This window comes from Pongo abelii, chromosome 10, assembly GCF_028885655.2.
Source record: "Pongo abelii isolate AG06213 chromosome 10, NHGRI_mPonAbe1-v2.0_pri, whole genome shotgun sequence".
Classification (NCBI taxonomy): Eukaryota; Metazoa; Chordata; class Mammalia; order Primates; family Hominidae; genus Pongo; species Pongo abelii.
Window position 1 is genome coordinate 94,053,661 of NC_071995.2, and position 20,700 is coordinate 94,074,360.

Consider the following 20,700-nt stretch of genomic DNA (forward strand, 5'->3'; position numbering starts at 1 on the left):
TTTTTTGAGACAGAGTCTCGCTCTGTTGCTCAGGCTGGGGTGCAGTGGTGCAATCTCGGCTCACTGCAACCTTTGCCTCCTGGGTTCAAGCGATTCTGCCTCAGCCTCCTCATTAGCTGGGATTACAGGTGCCCACCACCACACCCAGCTGATTTTTTTTTTTTTTTTTTTTTTTTTTTGAGATGGAGTCTTGCTCTGTCACCCAGGCTGGAGTGCAGTGGCACGATCTTGGCTCACTGCGACCTCCGCCTCCTAGGTTCGAGCCATTCAAGCCATTCTCCTACCTCAGCCTCCCGGGTAGCTGGGATTACAGACGTGTGCCACCATAGTTGGCTGCTTTTTGTATTTTTAGTAGAGATGGGATTTTGCCATGTTGGCCAGGCTGCTCTCGAACTCCAGACCTCAGGTGATCCGCCTGCCTCGGCCTCCCGAAGTGCTGGGATTACAGACATGAGCCACCGTGCCCAACTCTTTTTTTAGACAGAGTCTGCCAGACGTGGTGGCTTAGGCCTGTAATCCCAAAACTTTGGGAGGCCAAAGTGGGTGGGTCACCTGAGGTCAGGAGTTTGAGACCAGCCTGGCCAACACGGTAAAACCCCGTCTTTACTAAATACAAAAAAAAAAAATAGCCAGGTGTAATGGCACACACCTGTAATCTCAGCTACTCGGGAGGCAGGAGAATCGCTTGAAGCCGGGAGGCAGAGGTTGCAGTGAGTCAAGATTGCACCATTGCACTCCAGCCTGGGCGACAGAGTAAGACTTCGTCTGGGGAAAAAGATAAAAAAGAGTCTTCCTCTGTTCTCCAGGCTGGAGTGCAGTGGCACGGTCGCAGTCCAACCCCCTTGCTCAAGCACTCGGTGGAGTGCTCTCAGCTTCCTGAGTAGCTGGGACTACAGATACACACTATCACACCTGGCTAATTTTTGTATTTTTTAAAAAATATTTCTTTTTATTTCTAATATATATGCTTTTTTTTTTTTTTTTTTTTTTTTTGAGACAGAATCTCGCTCTCTCGCCCAGGCTAGAGTGCAGTGGCGTGATCTTGGTTCACGACAACCTCCGCTTCCCGGGTTCAAGCAATTCTTCTGCCTCAGCCTCTCAAGTAGCTGGGATTACAGGCATGCGCCACTACACCCAGCTAATTTATTTTTGTATTTTTAGTAGAGACGGGGTTTCACTATATTTGCCAGGATGGTCTTGATCTCTTGACCTCATGATCCGCCCGCCTCAGCTTCCCACAGTGCTGGGATTACAGGCATGAGTCACTGTGCCCAGCCTATATATGTTTTTTGATATCAAGATGTTCTTCCATTTCATTGTTCTTCAAGGTTTCATTTCCCTTCCTCCTGCCTAGACCCTGTGTCGGCAGCTTTAATTCTTCTCTCATCTATATCTTTAACTTCTTTATTATTTGATTTTCAGATATTCTCTTTAAGATCTCTAATCCTGTGAACACAAGTGCAAAGCAGAATACTTATTGATTGATTGATTGATTGATTGATTGAGACAGAGTCTTACTCGTTCTGTCACCCAGGCTGGAGAGCAGTGGTGCAGTCTTGGATCACTATAAGCTCAGCCTCCCGAGTAGTTGGGATTATAGGCGTGTGTCACCATGCTGGCTAATTTTTGGATTTTTTTTTTTTAGTGGAGACGGGGCTTCATCATGTTGGCCAGATCAGACGATCTGCCCACCTTGGCCTCCTAAAGTGCTGGGATTACAGGCGTGAGCCACCATGCCCGGCCCAGAATACTCTTGATGTTACTCACACTTAGGTAGGAGGTGTGGGATAATGAAGAAAACACACTTTGGGGTTCAGGCAGTTTTTACTTGGAGTCTTAGATAAATCTATAACCTGAATACCCAAGTTTCTTGACTGTAATAGGGTTAATGGTATCTAGTTTATTTTGAGAAATGTAAATTATGTGATAGTGCCTGGAATTTATTAAGTATCCAACAAATATTTGTCATTCTGTCCCCTTCTCACCCCAATTCTGGGATTAGTGCCACAAATACAGTGCTGCAGGCTCTTCCAAATCGCTCTTCGCATCTCAGGAAATTACTTAGCTGATGAGAAAAATAGCCAAACAAGCCTTCCACGTTGCATAAAGAACGTGGCAAGATGCCGGGATTGGCAAATGCCAGGATTTGCCCACCTTCTTCCTATTCTTATGTTTTTATTTCTGTTCTTCAAGGAAGAAATATTCTGTCTTCTATACAGTATTTTCTTTTTTTAAATTTTTTTAAATTGTTAGCTGAAACACTGCTTTAAGGATCTTCTTTTCAGTGTTAATCCTCCACCTCCTTTGAGATACCACCTTATTATCCCTTTTCTCTACATACTCAGCCTTTCCCTAGTGGCTCCTCTCAGTGTGAAAGCACATGTGGAGGAGAATAAAAATCATAGCATTAGATATCCTTCCATGATTCTCATGCTTTTTTTTTTTTTGAGAGGGAGTTTTGCTCTTGTTGCCCAGGCTGGGGTACAATGGTGCGTGATCTTGGCTCACCACAACCTCTGCCTCCCAGGTTCAAGCAGTTCTCCTGCCTCAGCCTCCCGAGTAGCTGGGATTACATGCGCCACCACGCCCAGCTATTTTTTTTATTTTTTATTTTTTATTTTTTTTATTTTTATTTTTAGTAGATACGGTGTTTCTCCATGTTGGTCAGGCTGGTCTTGAACTCCCAACCTTAGGTGATCTGCCTGCCTTGGCCTCCCAAAGTCTGGGATTACAGGCATGAGGCACCACACCCAGCCGATTCACATATTCTACTTTTGGGTTTTACTTACTGTTATGTGAAATTTTTACAATTTATTTTTACATTAAGACATGGTTTAAATTTACTATGTTCCTTAGTAAGGGTAAACATACTTTTCTTTGTATCCTAGCCAAAACCATAAGGAAAGCAAAAGATTTTTAAAGGCTAGAATTTAGAATATCTCATTTCCAGTGTGCTTTTCTTTGGAAAATGTTTTGTCCAGTTCTTTAAATAGCTTAGAACGAGTTTTAGGAGTTGCTGCTTCTATTAACACTTTATGAGCTCCCCAGAAGCAAGATTCTTAACCCAAAGGAAGCTGAGATTTAAGAGCATAAATGCCAAGTTAATTTGAGGAATTTATGGGACTAGAACATGGGCCTTCTGATTTCTAGGTTCACTGCTACAAATGAACAGAATCTATTATTTCCAAATTCATGAGTCTTATGTCAACTTGGAGTACACACTGTAGCAGTCTGCTTGGGGGACTACCTCTAGAGTTAGTTATTTCTCTTTTTTGAGAATTTGCTGAAATTTTTGTAAATTCCAACACTAGCCAACATATACCAATGTCTTCTCTTTTTCCTTTCATTTTCTCCTAATTCTACAACTTGTTTGGTATGTGGTCTGCCTTTCAAGGTATGGTAGGTGACAGTTTGACTTAAAGTTTTATCACTGCATAATAATTCCAGCCTGCAACATTGGGATTTTTAATATCTACCCTTTTACCTCTTCCACTAAGCTAGTGCAGCATTTTAGGTTTCATTATTTCAGTACCCCTCTTTTGATCCCTGTTATTTTATTGATCAGAGTTCTTAGTTTAAGGCAACAATTCATTTTTAATAGTTTAAGGAGAGAGGATGTGGAAAAATCATAATAGGGAGATGAAGAAATGGACTCCGGGTTGAACTTTCCGGAGCAAATCAAAAAACCACATAGCACAACTGGGCCATCAAAGGAGTACCTTAATCTCCTTTGATCAGGAGGCAATAGAATTAAAAAGTGATTGTTAAGAAATTACTGGTCCCAGAATTAGCCTGTGCTGTTACAACCTGCATAAGTAAAAAATGAATTCCCCTGTACCCTCTTTTTTCTGTGTAACTAATGTATTAGGTTGGTATGGCTAAGAAACTTTCTTTAAAAAAATTGATTGGCTTGTAAGGGTCAGTATGCAAAGTTTGAATTTTAAAATAAGCTTGTTACTTGTCAACCTAAATAACAAACAGAGGCTCTCTAAAAGAAAATGATGTTTGGGAATAGAGCATTGCAGTGGGAATGCCATAGTAAACTTGTGCATATTCAGGGAGGTAAGGAAGACAGAGGTTTTTGAAGACGAAAATGAGGGTGACATAATTGTTTTGAAATAATTATCCTTGGCTCCAAAGATTAATAACAAGAGGTTGGGCAGGCAGTTGTTGGGCAGATGTCCTTGCAGAAGTATTTTTTTGTGTAAGGTTGCAGTGGGCTTTGTGCAAGGTTATGGTTTTCGTAGTCATTTTCATTATCAGGCATATAAGCATGAGAACCCTCTCTTCATGGCTTTCCCTAGCTCTGTTTGAGTCTGACAACTTTGACACATTTATATAAGAAGGTTGTTGTGAAGAGTGAATTGATTTGTTTTTCTTGCTACCCCATTAAGTTTGTAACATACTTGTTCATTGCTTCAGACTACTTAATTCTGCTCTAGAAGAAAGGTAGCTCATACTGAGGATTCTAGAGTTATGGAGCTAAATTTTTTTAAGACCTCCCCCCCACCTTTTTTTTTTGTTTTGTTTTTGTTTTTGTTTTTGAGACTCTGTCACCCAGACTGGAGTACAGTGGTGCGATCTCATTTCACTGCAGTCTCTGCCTCCCGGGTTCAAGTGACTCTCCTGCCTCAGCCTCCCAAATAGCTGGGACTACAGGTGTGTGTCACCACGCCCAGCTAATTTTTGTATTTTTAGTAGAGATGGGGTTTCACTATGTTGGCCAGACTGGTCTTGAACTCCTGACCTCAAGTGATCCTCCTGCCTTGGCCTCCCGAAGTGTTGGGATTACAGGCGTGAGTCACTGCACAAAGGGCTAAAGTTTTTAGCCCTTTTTTAAAATTTGAAATATTAACACAAAATGCACAAAGCATAAAAACTCAGCTTCTCAATTGCAGAAGCTACGTAACCTCACTCCTCAAGAAATTGAATATTGCCAGTATTCCAGAAGATGCTCAGTCTCATTTTCTTAGTCTGTTTTGTGCTGCTACAGCAGAATACCTGAGACTAGGTAATTTATAAAGAACAGAAATTGATTTCTCACAGTGTTGGAGGCTGGGAAGATTGAGGGACTGGCATCTGGTGAAGGTCTTCTTGCTGCGTCATCACATGGCATTAGGCAGAAGGGCAGTGAGAAGTTTGAGAGAGAGAGCAAGAAGTGGTCAAACTCGTCCTTTACATGGAACCCACTCCTGAGACAATGGCATGAATTCATTGATGAGAGTGGTGCCTCCATGGCCCAAACTCCTCCTGTTAGGTCCCACCTCCCAACACCATCACATTGGGGATGAAATTCCCAATACATGACCTTTGGGGGATACATTCAAACCATAGCAGCAATACACTGCTTTCCAATTACAGCAGCCTGCCTCTAGTGGGCCACCATCTTGGCTTGAGGGGTCAGTTTGCCAGGTCTTAGAGAAATAGTAATGATGTCTGAATTTTAAAATATATTTAGCTTATCAGCACTGCAAGTATGAAAGGATTTTCATTTGGTTTTCTTTATGTCTTTACTACCTAATTATGCATCCCTAAACTAGTTTTATTGCCTATTTTTGAACTATTATATATATGTGGAATTGTACAGTATGTATGTAATTGTGCCTTTTTCTGCTCATTTTGTCAGTTTTAAAACAACTGGAATAAAAAAGCTAGAAGTTTTATTTCAGTTGTTAAATGTATTCCTAGCTTTTTGTTTTGACTGTTGAATGTTATTCACTCATGTGAATATGCCACAATTTGTCTGTTCTGTCATTGCTGTCAGGACAGTGGGATGTTTAGATTTTCTTTCTTCTTTCTTATTTCTATTTCTTAATTATTGTGTCTCAGCCACATAGATTTTCTTTTTGAACATTTGAAATGTTGATATAAAGTTTTATAATACTGTCATATTAAGAGTATCTTTCACATTATCTTTTGGTCCATAACAATACAAATATGTATTTTTTATGTTTCTAATAATTTGTGTACATGGCATTTTCTTTGTTGTTAACAGTACCTCCTTAGATGACCTCCCTTGTGCCCTTAATCCTGTATTTCTTTCTTCCATCCTCCCTTACTTCTAGCACCTTTTTTTTTTTTTGAGACAGAGTCGCTTTCGCCCAGGCTGAAGTGCAGTGATGTGATCTTGGCTCACGGCAACCTCTGCTTCCCGGGTTCAAGTGATTCTCCTTCCTCAGCCTCCTGAGTAGCTGGAATTACAGGCCCCCACCACCACACCCATCTAATTTTTGTATTTGTAGTAGAGACAGGGTTTCGCCGTGTTGGTCAGGCTGGTCTCGAACTCCTGACCTCAGGTGATCTGCTTGCCTCAGCCTCCCAGAGTGCTGGGATTACAGGCATGAGCCACTGCACCTGGCCTACTTCTAGTGTTAACAACACTGCAACTAACTACTTTTTATATTCCACTAGATTCCAGTTTATATTTAACTACCTTAATGTAAGGTTATTTAGTAAAGCCATACCTGGTTTTTGAATAAATGCTTGAACTCTGTACCAAAATGTAAGAGATCTGTTTTTGCTTCTTGAGATCCTAAATAACTTTTATTTCCCTATTTTTTATAACAGTGAAACCAATCCGTAATCTAAATGGACATTCAATTGGGCAATATAGAATACATGCTGGAAAAACAGTGCCGATTGTGAAAGGAGGGGAGGCAACAAGAATGGAGGTATGTGTGTCACTAACATTTTACTTCCATGGAAGACATGTTTTTCTTCCAGGCAGAAGGTCGTGGTAGTTAAGTATATGGTTATACTGACCAGAATGAGCTGCTTATCATCCATATTCACCCTGCTAGGAATTGGGCCATTTGAATTTGCAAATTGTGTATAGTCAGCACTAAATCAGTTGTGGAAATTGGGGCTGTGAAAGGATTGTTTATTCAACATTTAATGAATATTTATTGAGCATTCCTAGGTGCCAGTCTCTTTATAGTAGGCTGTAGGGGTAGAGCTGTGAACAAAATTCATAGGGGGAAGCAGAAAGACCAAAAAGTGCTAAGGAGATAAAGCAGGGCAAGGCTAGATAAGGACTGCCAGGGGCTATTTCATGTTGCTGCTTAATCAGGTAGAGACTTCAAGAGATGGTAATTGTAGGCCAGGCTCGGTAGCTCAGGCCTGTTAATCCCAGCACTTTGAGAGACCAAGGCAGGCAGGTCACCTGAGTGAGGTCAGGAGTTTGAGACCAGCCTGGCCAACATGGTGAAACCTTGTCTCTACTAAAAATACAAAAATTAGCCAGGCATGGTGGCACCTGCCTGTAGTCCCACCTACTCGGGAGGCTGAGGCAGGAGAATCGCTTGAACCTGAGAAGCAGAGGTTGCAGTGAGCCAAGATCTCACCACTGCACTCCAGCCTGGCAACAGAGAGAGACTCTGTCTCAAAAAAAGAGAGTGAGAAAGAGAGATGGTAATTGTGATTCGTTCTGAATTTTTCTTCTTTCTCTCCCCTTGACCCTTATTTATTTTTCAGGAAGGAGAAGTATATGCAATTGAAACCTTTGGTAGTACAGGAAAAGGTGTTGTTCATGATGATATGGAATGTTCACATTACATGAAAAATTTCGACGTTGGACATGTGCCAATAAGGTGAGAGACGAGACAATTGATTTTATGTGGCTAATTAGCATCTCTTCTGAGTTAACAGCATTTTTTAAAAATGTGGCATACATACAAAATAGTATATTCATGAATGTAGAGTTCTGTAGCCCAACAATAAGAAAAAAAAATAGCTTGTTAAACATTTTAACTGAGATAAAAATTTTACACACACACACACGCGTAGACACGTAAACATGATAAGATGGCCTCCAGCTGGTGTCCTGTTCAGCTGCCATCTATAATTAGGTATGGGCTGTTATACATTCTGGCTTTTGATTGTTGAAAGAGCAACAATAAAAGTTTTTGGACTTCAACTACTAAGACACAGCTAAGGTCTGGGCTTTTCTTAATGAGGGAAATGAGTTCGTAACTCTTTTGCCAACAATTAATTTTGGATTTTCTCCTCTTAGGCTTCCAAGAACAAAACACTTGTTAAATGTCATCAATGAAAACTTTGGCACCCTTGCCTTCTGCCGCAGATGGCTGGATCGCTTGGGAGAAAGTAAATACTTGATGGCTCTGAAGAATCTGTGTGACTTGGGCATTGTAGATCCATATCCACCATTATGTGACATTAAAGGATCATATACAGCGCAATTTGAACATACCATCCTGTTGCGTCCAACATGTAAAGAAGTTGTCAGCAGAGGAGATGACTATTAAACTTAGTCCAAAGCCACCTCAACACCTTTATTTTCTAAGCTTTGTTGGAAAACATTACACCAGAATTAATTTGCAACATGTTGTCTGTTTTAACAGTGGACCCATGTAATACTTTTATCCATGTTTAAAAAAGAAGGAATTTGGAGAAAGGCAAACCATCTAATGTAATTAACCAATGAAAAAGCTTTCAAGACTTTTAAATGCTAACTGTTTTTCCCCTTCCTGTCTAGGAAAATGCTATAAAGTTCAAATTAGTTAGGAATGACTTATACGTTTTGTTTTGAATACCTAAGAGATACTTTTTGGATATTTATATTGCCATATTCTTACTTGAATGCTTTGAATGACTACATCCAGTTCTGCACCTATACCCTCTGGTGTTGCTTTTTAACCTTCCTGGAATCCATTTTCTAAAAAATAAAGACATTTTCAGATCTGAGAGCTACATCTCAATGTCTGTGGTTATAATTCTGGACAGGATAAATAGCTAAACTTAATGTAGGCAAATGCAGAGACATTTATCTGAAATGTAGACCTCTACACTTAGACTCTTCTGGCATAGTGGCTAAAACAAGATCTACACATGCATAAAAAGGGACAATCACCTTTTCTTCATAAATATACAGCTTTAGGAATATTTCACCATTCTTTATAGGACATAGTAGTCCTTGTCTTTTTTTCCCCTGACATTGGAAAGATGTGCTAATTGAAACTTGACTTAGTAGGAACATTGTGCCAACTCGAAACCTTGATTTAGTAAAAATCTCAATGTTTAGATCCTTTGTCCAGTGGTGGTGTTTATCAGCGAATGTATTCAGCTTGCTCAGAAAACCAAAAGGGCATTAAAGCCACAAAAGCAAAGAAGAAAAAAAAAACTTCCCATGTTTGGATCTTGTTCTAGTTAGAAAAATTAAGTTGAAATTATTGGACTTTTTCATTCATGAGGCAAATGCTGTAATACCTTGCCCTTTGACAGGTTTGGATTCTTAACATTACTAGTGGTATTTCAGGAAGTGAGGTTACAGTTACTTTCCTTATAGCGGCTAAGTGTATTAAGTTGAATGTAACGATGGTAATATTAATTTGTTTGAACCGAGGCCCACTACTGATTCTTTGACAAATTGAATTCTTATATGTAAATAATTTTATGGGAATGTTCCATCATAATTTCTAAATTGTTTATATACCAAGGTAGCCTTAATTTGTATATGTTTCAGTACAATGAGATTTTATTGCCTCTGGGATGCTGTTTAGTTTGTATTTTGTTGAACGTTTTTATCTTAGGAAGAGAAACCTATGACTTGTGTACCTAGATCATCTGTTACATTAAAAAGCTGCTCTTTCAGCATTAGAGCTATAAATGAATGTTATCTTGTCGGGAAACAATCTAGGTTTTAGCTGTATGAGCTATGTTTATTATGGTGCTAATGTTCAGTAGCCACATTTGACTAATGTCTCCATTCTCTATGATGCTGTGGCTGGCAGCAGAGCTCGCCAGTTCATGCCTGGACATACTGTCAGGGCTGGGCCCTCCAGCTAGCTCCTTTGGGGTTGAGTCCAAATCTTTTTGATGTGGAAGTATAAAGCAAGTATCTTGATTTCTAAACCCAGCAATTTTAGAATTGACCTTTATGAGTGAAGACTTTTTGGAGCTTTTAAAGACCTCGGCAGTCATGATCTCAAACCAATTAGGAGCTCCAAGCTCCCTTCCCAGGTAACTGTTGGGAGCAATGGCATCACTGTATGCCCTTGTAATGGCTGGAAGGGACATGATCTTGTAAGTAGGAAAGCTGTCACTTAAAATTGTATTGTTTGCTTATTAGCCATGTATCTCTTAAAATTTTGTTATGTTTACAACGATGTACCTTATTGGCAACAAGTTATTAGTTTGATGTTTAACAATAGTGCCTTTAGTAAATTATTTTACAACTAAAACATGTTGTTTTTTGTTAGATCAACTTAGCAGAATGTAGACGTCCATGTTGAGATTTAAGATAAATAGTAAGAAATCTAAGTTTCTGTTTATTGTTTAGGTTTTAATTTTATTGTTGGTATTTTGAGACATTTTTCACACTAAAATTTACTGGAAAGTACTACAGATTTCCCAGACCTCCCCAATAATGTCCCCCTTTTCCAAGCCTCCCCCCATAGGTATTTGTTAGTTTTAAGGGATTAAAAAGTAAAGGGCTAAGTCACTTTGGTTTTTTTTTTGTTTTTTTTAGACGGATTCTTGCTCTGTCACCCAGGCTGGAGCGCAGTGGCGCGATCTCAGCTCACTGCAGCCGGGTTCAAGCTATTCTCCTGCCTCAGCCTCGTGAGTAGCTGGACTACAGATGCGTGCTACCACGCCTGGCTAATTTTTTTTTTTTTTTTTGTATTTTTAGTAGAGATGGGGTTTCACTGTGTTAGCCAGGATGGTCTCCATCTCCTGACCTTGTGACCTGCCCACCTCGGCCTCCCAAAGTGCTGGGATTACAGGCATGAGCCATGGTGCCCGGCCTCTTGTATGTTTTTATATTGAAATAAGTACAAGCAACGATACCATTACAAATAGCTCAGGAGTTTTTACAATTCCATTAAAATTATGTGCTAAAATGTATAACATGTTAAAAATAGTCCTCGTAATTAGAAAAGAGTAGACTCGTATCTTGACCATGTAAATTTTTAATGAGGTATTAAGTGTGTAACAGTTGAGGTAACAACTTGCATAGGTATTATGAAAAATTTTAAACATAGCCATTTAATATTCCAGATGTATTTTTGGCACAAATGATTTGTCTGTTCAGTGATAAAAGTCTCATTGCACTTCACTATCAGCTAACCCAGATGACTTGTTTTGTGAAATTTAAGAAAAATTTACTGGTAGAGATCTCTTTCAAGTTTGTACTTAACAGATGATCACTAGTGGTGAACAGCATTCTACAGGATATTATCTTTCACTAAGACTTCAACCTGCAAATAAACCCACTTATAAAAAAAGGATACACGATCTTCCTGTGGTTAACAGAGCTTTTAGATACATATCTGGTCTACAGAGATTAGTTGATTCTACCCTCTCCGAATAAGATATATAAAGTTAGCAGCAACAGGACTTTAAAGAAATCCAGTGAGATTATCAGAGAAGAACAAAAAGAGTGACTCGCACTGTATTTTTTTTTGGCAAGTTTAGATAGCTTTTAGTTTTTTTTTTTTTAATGCTCAGGGCCAGTGTTTTAAGAGGCTCCTACCTAGTAGTCACATAATCCTAGCAAGAGTAAATCAAGCTTTAGTTATTTAGGAGAATGAGATGCTAGACATAATAGTCCAGTTGCCAATTTTGAACACTTATCTTTTCTGCCCTATAATTTTTTCTCTTCAAGACTCTATTCCTTTGAACTAAAGAAAAATACATAAAGTTTTAAGAGATCTAATGTCATCAGACATTATAAAATGAACTCATACCCAAGGTAAACTATTTGAATAACATCATACACTGGTTTGCTAAATTCAGACTTTTTATGACTGCTTAATTATTAGACTTCTGGACAAACCTGTTCGCTGCCAGACAAAAATCATAAATCCCAGCCATCATTTTTTCATGTCCATAGTTCCAGAGTTCACTTAAATATACGATTTGTAAAGCTGCCATTTTCATTTATAGTTTGACTATGCCAAATAAAGAGCAATTACTAAAACAATTTTGGGGTTACATTAACCAAAATAATGTCAATTACAAGGCCTGTTAACACACAAAGCCTCAGAAACACCAGTGAGTGTGACTGAAGAATATTTAGGTGATACCTTGACATGTCACTTCAATAACTCCAAGGGGCAAGGTAACTTCAATATACAAATGAAAGACTATTAGTGACCAAAGTAGAGTCTAATTTTCCATCTATTAAGAATTTATATAGAAAATACCTGAAAAAGATACATGTATATAAAATGATGCCACTTGAACTTTGTTGGTAGAAGATTGTACAAGTTCATCATCCGAGCCAATTAAGACATAAAAATATAAAAGAGGTAACATCAGTCTGAGGTAAACACCAAAAGTTTAAAACTCCAAATATTTGAAAAAAGTTACCTTCAGTTGATATACACATTTATACTTTGTAAAAAAAAAAAAAAAAAATTGTGGTTAGATATAAAATGTATAAATGTAGTATACACTGATTCACAAGAAAAAATGAAGTTTAAAATGGTACATCAGTCTTTTAAAAAGTATATATATAAATCACAGGAAGAAAACCCCATTGTCTTTGGATCAGCTAAGGATTTCATTAGATGAGGTATCAGTGTCTTCATTGGGATGTTGGCTCCCCAACAGAAGCTCTGGAGGCAAAAGTTTAGAATGTCCATTCTCAGTAACTCGTTGGGTATAAAACAGGATATACGCTTGAGCCTTGCATACTTCATCCATAGTGCACATGCTCAGTTTGGAATCATTGCAGTGTACCCAGAACCCTGGAGTGAAGCACAGAAATACATTTATGAAGGGACTTTAGAAAATTCTAGTATGAAAGGCATTGAGTGAGAAGCTTTTTCTGAAGGGAAAATAATTTTCTAGCCAATTCATTTTTCTTTAATGAGAAATATAGATTGGGCAGTGTTACCCTGGAATTATCTACCTTTATTCTAAAAGTAGCTTAAGTTTTTCACAGCATGTGATTGATTAGAGTAGCTGACACTATTTATTCCTTGTGTAAATCTACCAGTTAATGCTTTTGCCACTAATCATACAGGATGATCATCCCTAATTCCAAAATCTGGCCAGGCATGGTGGCTCATGCCTGTAATCCTAGCACTTTGGAAGGCCGAGGCAGGCAGATCACCTGAGCCCAGGAGTTAGAGACCAGCTGGCCAACATGGTGAAACCCCGTTTCTACTAAAAATACAAAAATTCGCTGGGCGTGGTGGTGGATGCCTGAAGTCCCAGCTACTCAGGAGGCTGAAGCAAGAGAATGGCTTGAACCTGGGAGGCGGAGGTTGCAGTGAGCAAGGATCGCGCAGCTTGCCCTCCAGCCTGGGTGATAGAGGGACTGTCTCAAAAAAAAAAAATCCAAACCAAAACTTTTTGTGCCAACATGATGTCATAAGTAACCCTGAACACATTTTTTTCCACTGTATTAATGTTTTTTACTGTGAAACTTATGTGCACATAAGTATAATGCACTTATGTACATTACATGCATATAAGTATGCTAATGACTGCTTATCATTAGCATATAAATCAGCCAGGAATTATGGTGATGCCAAACCACCAGACTGTCCATATGAGTGGCTGAGATAGTGACACCTTTGTTTGCTGATTGCTCAATGTACACAAACTTTGTTATATGCACTCTGTTAATGAAACTTTCATTATTTAAAGTGTTGTATAAAATTATCTTTAGGCTATGTGTACAAGGTGTATATGAAGCAAATGAATTTCATGTCTAAACCTGGGTCCCATCCCTACAATACCTCATAATGTCTATGCAAAAAAATCCAAAATTCAAAACACTTATGGTCCTGAGCATTTCAGACAAGGTATACTCAATCTGTATTAAAAAGCAAATTGGGTCGGGCATGGTGGCTCATGCCTGTAATCCCAGCACTTTGGGAGACCAAGGCTGACAGATCACTCAAGGCCAGGAGTTCAAGACCAGCCTGGCCAACATGGTAAAACCCCGTCTCTACTAAAAATACAAAAATTAGCCAGGCGTGGTGGTGCACACCTGCAATCCCAGCTACTTGGGAGGCGGAGGTTGCAGTGAGCTGAGATCATGCTGCTGCATTCTAGCCCAGGGGAAAGAGTGAGACTCTGTCTTAAAAAAAAAAAAAAAAGCCAACAGTGTACAACTAACTTGGTAGTTTTTGGTAGTTCAGTGTTGAGTTACCTTGGTGGATTATCGGGCTTCTTGTCCTCACCTCTCTTTTTCTGTTTGGGGTGTGTTGGGTGGGGGTGGGGAGTTGGAGGTTCATTCTTTGTTTAACAGTAAGTATCAAAAGGGGAAGTAAGGCTGGGTGTGGTGGCTCATGCCTGTAATCCCAGCACTTTGGGAGGCCAAGGCAGGCGCATCATGAGGTCAGGAGATCGAGACCATCCTGGCTAACATGGTGAAACCCCATCTCTACTGAAAATATAAAAAATTATCCGGGCGTGGTGGCACGTGCCTGTAGTCCCAGCCACTTGGGAGGCTGAGGCAGGAGAATTGCTTAAACCCTGCAGGCGGAGGTTGCAGTGAGCCGAGATCATGCCACTGCACTCCAGCCTGGGCGACAGAGCGAGACTCCATCTCACAAAAAAAAAAGGTGGGGTGGGGGAGTAAAAAATAAAATCTCAATCCAATCACTTTTGCTAGAACTAGACTATCCTAGAAGGCAGAAAATAAGTGAGTTTTGTATGTTAAACTTGAACGCAGTGTTTGTTCCAAATATCTGTGATCCCCCAGTTCATTAGGTACCCTATTCCTTTAACGAAATTAACTGAAGTAAACCAGTAAACATAAGATCTGCTTTTTGAAGTGTATCTTTAAGAAAAGTTAACACTCTGACTTTTAGTTAGCAACAAGACTATCCTCATTATTATATCCCTCCAGCCCTTAGTCAAAAGTACTGCAAAACCTACAGAAAATATTTCATGCATTAACTCTCATTTTTTAGTACCTGCAGAGGCACTCTCCCTAAGAAAATAAGTGGTCGAGTAGCTTTGTTTATGATTTAGTAGTCAATTTAGAAATCGGTTAAAGCCTGAACTCCAGCCTCCAAGTCCAACCCAAGATAAAACACTTTTTCTTATCTATACCTCCTTCAGAATTATAGCAGTAGGCAGTGTAGTGCCCTGAGCCAAATCCTTTCCCATGGTGCATCACCACCGCGGACAAGTCATAGATAAAGCATTCTGGTCTGAGGGATTTCAGGGTCTCCCTGCAGCAATAGGGCTCCATGTTTAAGATTTCCTCAAAGCCAACATGAACACCAATCTTCTCTCGGTTATTATGTCCTGACCACCTGTGAACAAACCAGTGTAAAATTATCAACACGATTAAGGGAAAATAACCATGTACTAGGTCTAGACACTTGTAACAGATGACCCCAGGCAGCATGGAATACAAAGTATCATATGTAATATAAAATTATTTCAATGCTGAAGCTGGCTATAAATGGAGAAATTTTGGCGTATTTTGCCTTCTTGTATTAGATGATAATGTAGGGAAAAAAAATTTAATTTTTGGGAAAGTATTGCCTTATGGGGGTATTTACCCCCTAACAGGTAAAAGTCAAGGCCATGAAAGGGTTGGGTTTTTTTTGTTTTTTGTTGTTTTTGAGATGGAGTCTTGCTCTGTTACCTAGGCTGGAGTGCAATGGCACGATCTTGGCTTACTGCAACCTCTGCCTCTCAGGTTCAAGCCATTTTCCTGCTGGGACTGCAGCTGTGTGCCATCATGTCCGGCTAATTTTTGTATTTTTAGTAATAGAGACAGGACTTTACCATGTTGGCCAGGCTGGTCTTGAACTCCTGACCGCAAGTGATCCTCCTGCCTTGGCCTTCCAAAGCGCTGGGATTACAGGTATGAGCCACTGTGCCCAGCCCCACCAAAGGGTTTTTAATTCCTTATTGTCTTGCCAGGATATGAAGAGGGTTATCCCAGATAGGAGCTACAATCTGGATCTTTCTTGGCCAGGTATGGAGGAAAACAAAACAGGGCACCTCTATTTCCTCAGAACACTTCAGAGATTTTCAGACTAAAACAACAGGAACTGTTGTTGCTTGTGTATAAGCAAGTCCCCTTGCTGTGTGTATAAGTCAGCACAACCGCCCATTGGTGACAGAACTGAAAGAATGCCCTTATCCTGTCATTTTCTCAGTCTGCTGGTCATACTTCCCATTACTGGATCTCAGCATGGCAAGCAATGTGTTTATCAATATGCATAATGAGTTGGTGCTACGAGGGGAAAATAATGTAACATGGTAGTTCAAGAGATTATAATCCAGTTTGGGGTAGTATGGTAGAGAGACAAGGCAGACATAGATAAAAATATAGTAGTAAAGTACTAAAACATGAGCTTCAGACCAATAACAGCAGGTAGAGAAGGGAGAGACAAGAACATAGTTTTGTGATGGAAAAAAAAAGTGAAAATGCTTAGTCCAGTGTAAAATGGCACAGAACTAAAGATGAACCATGCAAATTGTTATCTGCTTGACCATAAGTCATATTGCAATCTCTCTGTGGGGTTGTGAAATATATATTTGGTTTTCCTTCCAGTTTCCTAAGACACATCTCCTAAAATTCTTGGAATCTCTGGAGTGATGAGTGTCTTGGCTGGGCATGGTGGCTCACGCCTGCAATCCCAGCACTTTGGGAGGCCAAGGCGGGTGGATCACCTGAGGTCAGGAGTTCAAGACCAGCCTGGCCAACAATGGTGAAACCCTGTCTCTACTAAAAATACAAAAATTAGCTGGGCGTGATGGCGCATACCTGTAATACCAGTTACTGGGGAGGCTGAGGCAGGAGAATCGCTTGAACCCGGGAGGCAGAGGTTGCAGTGAGCCGAGATTGCGCCATTGCACTCCAGCCTGGGCGACAAAAGCGAAACTCTGGCTCAAAAAAAAAAAAAAAAACAAGTGTGTCTTTTGTATACTAATGAGACAACTAGTGGCTGGCAACCCCTGGATAGCTTCAGGATGTGGGCAAGTCACAGGAAAGACCCGGGAATGACTAGAGGATTGGGACTTTCAGCTTCCTTCCAAACACTGCCCCCAACCCCCAAAGGGAATGGGGCTGAAAGATGTAATCAGTCATGCCTATGTACTGAAGCCTCCATAAAAACCCAAAAGGATGGGCTTCCGGAGCTTCCAGATAGCTAACCATGCTGAGGTCCCCGGAAGGCAGGACCCCCAGGGAGGGTGTGGAACCTATACGCCCCTTCCCACAAGCCATGCCCTACACATGACTTCCATCTGGCTGTTCATATGGATCCTTGAAACTCTCCTTTGTAATAAACGGGTAAACACAAAGGTTTCCCTGAGTTCTGTGGGGGCCCTCTAGCAAATTAATCAAACCAGGGGAGCGGCTTGTGGGAATCCCATTAAGTTTACAGCCAACAGGTTGGTCAGAATTTCCACAAACCTGGAGTTATGACTGGTGTCTGAAGTGGGGGTCAGTCTTGTGGGACTGAGCTCTCCATCTGTGGGATCTGATGCTACCTCCAGGTAGACAGTGTCAGAACTAAATTAAATTAGAGGACACCCAGCTCACATCCACTGCAGAACTGATGACTTGCTTGGTGGGGAGAAATCTCCTACACATTTTGGTAAACAGAGGTCACATTCGTATTCTCTGTTGTAAGAGTATGGTAGGAGAAACTGATTTCGGTTTTTCCAGTATCTCTCAGCCAGGTGCGGTGGCTCATGCCTGTAATCCTAGCACATTGGAAAGCTGAGGCGAGCAGATTGCCTGAGCTCAGGAGTTTCCAGATTAGCCTGGGCAACATGGCAAAACCCTGTCTCTATCAAAAAAAAAAAAAAAAAAAAAAAAAAAAGAGAGAGATACAATAAACTGATAAAGAACAATAAGGTAATACTATATCCCAAATTCATAATGGTTTGCTTCTGAAGAGGGGAAAGGAACAAGATTGACAGGCACACACAGGGGACATCAAAGGTGTTAGAAATATTCTGCCAGGCACAGTGGCTCACACCTGTCATCTCAACATTTTTCTTCTTTTTTTTTCTTGAAACAGAGTCTTGCTCTGTCGCTCAGGCTACAGTGCAATGGTATGATGTTGGCTCACTGCAACCTCTGCCTCCAGGGTTCAAGTGATTCTCCTGCCTCAGCCTCCCAAGTAGCTGGAATTACAGGCATGCATCACCACGCTTGGCTAATTTTTGTATTTTTATTTTTATGTTTATGTATGTATTGTATGTACATATGTATGTTTGAGATGGAGTCTGACTCTGTCGCCCAGGCTGGAGTGCAACGGCGCGATATTGGCTCACTGCAACCTCTACCTCCCAGGTTCAAGCGATTCTCCTGACTCAGCCTCCTGAGCAGCTAGGATTACAGGCATGAGCCACCATGCCCGGCTACATTTTTGTATTTTTAGTAGAGATGGGGTTTCACCATGTTGGCCAGGCTGGTCTCGAACTCCTAACCTCAGGTGATCCACCTGCCTCGGCCTCCCCAAGTGCTAGGATTACAGGCCTGAGCCACCTTGCCCGGCCAGCACTTTGGGAGGCCCACGTGGGTGGATCGCTTGAGCCCAGGAGTTTGAGACCAGCCTGGGCAACATGGTAAAACCCTATCGCCAGCCTAGGTGACAGAGTGAGACTCGATCTCTAAATAAATAAATACATAAGCAAATGTAAGTCATTTATTAGCCAAGTATATGGCATTAAAAGTTAATTCATTTGTCAGAATGGTGATTAAAGTAAGGGGAAAAAATTATAACATGCATTCTTTAAGTTTTGAAGCATTATAAGCACAAGGAATGATCACTTTGCAACTGGTCCTACTACAGACCTGAATCGTTTGAGGTGCAGTCTGAGAACCTGAGGTAGGTGGCATATCATAAGTTGTTTCTGGGCTTCTGTGAGTACAACTGGTTTGGAGGAAAACCTTCTACGCTTTGCTGTAACATCAAAGAAAGAATAAAAATCAAATTTAATTTAAAGATGCAGGGAAAAGCGGAGTGAATCTTCTTTTTAATTAAGTCAGAAATGAAAAGTATGTACTGTGTTCCAGGCATTGTACTGTGCTAGAGATAGACATGGGCTTTGCCCTCGAGAAACTCATGATCCACAATTAAACAAAAAACTTATGAGGTAGTCAAGTTAGACAGATCTGTAATCAAGTACATGATTTAATAATAATCTTGCATATAATGTAACAGAACAAAGTATACTGCTATAATATATTTATTTATTTATTTATTTACAGAGTCTCAATCTGTTGCCCAGGCTGGAGTGCAGTGGCGTGATCTCGACTCACCACAACCTCTGCCTCCTGGGTTCAAGCAATTCTCCTGCCTCAGCCTCCCAAGTAACTGGGACTATAGGTACACGCCACCACGCCTGGCTAATTTTTGTATTTTCAGTAGATACAGGGTTTCACTATGTTGTCCAGGCTGGTCTTGAACTCCTGACCTTGTGATCCACCTGCCTTGTCCTCCCAAAGTGGTGGGATTACAGGCATGAGCCACTGCACCCAGCCATAATAATATTTTTAAATGGAACTGGCTATACCAATTAATAGGAAAAGTTACAACATTCCCTAAACATTTTAATATACATTTCCCAAACTCTTAATTTAAAAGTTTGTGGTCAAAAGACTTAAAAAAGAAAAAAGAAAAAAAAAGTGTGTGGTCAGTTCATTTACTAAGGCTAGTCAGAAACCCAGAGGAAGGTCCTGATTGCCCAGAACATCCCTCCACTTTTCCTGGGGACCACCCCAGCCCTGGCCAATGGCCTAGGAAAGCAGGACTTTACCAGCTCTGAGGCCTCCCTCACTCAAGCGTTTTGCTTTTGCTCTTTTAGAACTAGATCTTAGACAGCTGGAACTGAGGATTCTTCTTTTTGTCCCTTCTGCTTCCCTAGAGGTCCACCTATGGACTGTCCTGCAGCTGGGCCATCGGCTACAGTTTGCTCCTGATGTCCAGGAGCTATCCTTCAACTTGTACACCAGCTCCGACTCTAGCCATGGCAGCAACTGCTTCTCACGTGGTAAGCAGGCTCAGTCCACTATGAAGCTGAGCTCTAAGCCACCTTTGCTGGCCTTTCTTCCAGGTGTCTAATCCTGCGATCCAGGTATCTGGCTGCTGCTGAATGTCCTGGACCTACCTCTGGATTGTCTCCTAGCATATCCGGTCCAAGGGTAGCCAGATAGGGGATGTCAACTCCTCGGCGTATAATTGTGAACATTTGCATTGCTGTGTTAAAGCAGCTCTTTTAGGCCTGTATTTGGTAGCTTTAGTAAACACATAGAAATTTGCTATAAAACCATATTCTGCATTCATAACATCACCCCCAAATTTGGTGATGAAAGCATCTGGGACTCACCACATTTATGTCCAAGAAAAAATAATACTTCATCATAACAACTTTGACAAAGATTTATTTTTTATAAAACCTTATAAATTTAAGGCTACTTTATGTGTTCACATTAGACAGCACTCAGAAAAAAGTGTTAAAGTCATTCCAGGAAACCATCAATTGATATAACATTTCTTCAATGTGGGAATATCCTATTTTTTGTTGACGTTAAAAGTTTAGTATCTAAAGCCTTAGAATCTATTTGTGAGATAGGGAAATTAGGGACAATACCTGAAAAAATATATATACTATAGTATAAACTAGTATAAACTATACTATAGTTTACTATATAGTATACTATACTACACTATATGTTTATACTATATATAGTATAAATACTAAGATGCTATGTAAGTATATCTTATTCTTTTTTAAAATTTC

At 40.3% G+C, this 20,700-nt stretch overlaps 2 protein-coding genes across 18 annotated transcripts in view; one reads left to right on the forward strand and one right to left on the reverse strand.

The window, feature by feature from the left end:
• METAP2 (methionyl aminopeptidase 2) overlaps positions 1-8,703 on the forward strand; it is a 40,248-nt gene extending 31,545 nt beyond the window's left edge. For both annotated transcript variants that reach the window (XM_024256713.3, XM_024256714.3), the window contains exons 9-11: positions 6,568-6,671; positions 7,474-7,589; positions 8,012-8,703. In XM_024256713.3, the coding sequence (XP_024112481.1) occupies positions 6,568-6,671; positions 7,474-7,589; positions 8,012-8,264 (473 nt within the window). In that variant the 3' untranslated portion in view covers positions 8,265-8,703. The remainder of the gene's footprint in view (positions 1-6,567; positions 6,672-7,473; positions 7,590-8,011) is intronic.
• A 507-nt stretch (positions 8,704-9,210) lies between these two features.
• USP44 (ubiquitin specific peptidase 44) overlaps positions 9,211-20,700 on the reverse strand; it is a 37,339-nt gene continuing 25,849 nt past the window's right edge. For 11 of the 16 annotated variants that reach the window (XM_024257422.3, XM_054527513.2, XM_002823592.6 and 8 more), the window contains 3 exons: positions 18,752-18,860; positions 15,034-15,239; positions 9,211-12,710 (listed from right to left, as the gene is read on the reverse strand). In XM_024257422.3, coding sequence (XP_024113190.1) covers positions 12,511-12,710; positions 15,034-15,239; positions 18,752-18,860 — 515 coding nt within the window. In that variant the 3' untranslated portion in view covers positions 9,211-12,510. The remainder of the gene's footprint in view (positions 12,711-15,033; positions 15,240-18,751; positions 18,861-20,700) is intronic. The other 5 variants (XM_024257425.3, XM_024257426.3, XM_063712222.1 and 2 more) reach the window with 3 other exon arrangements.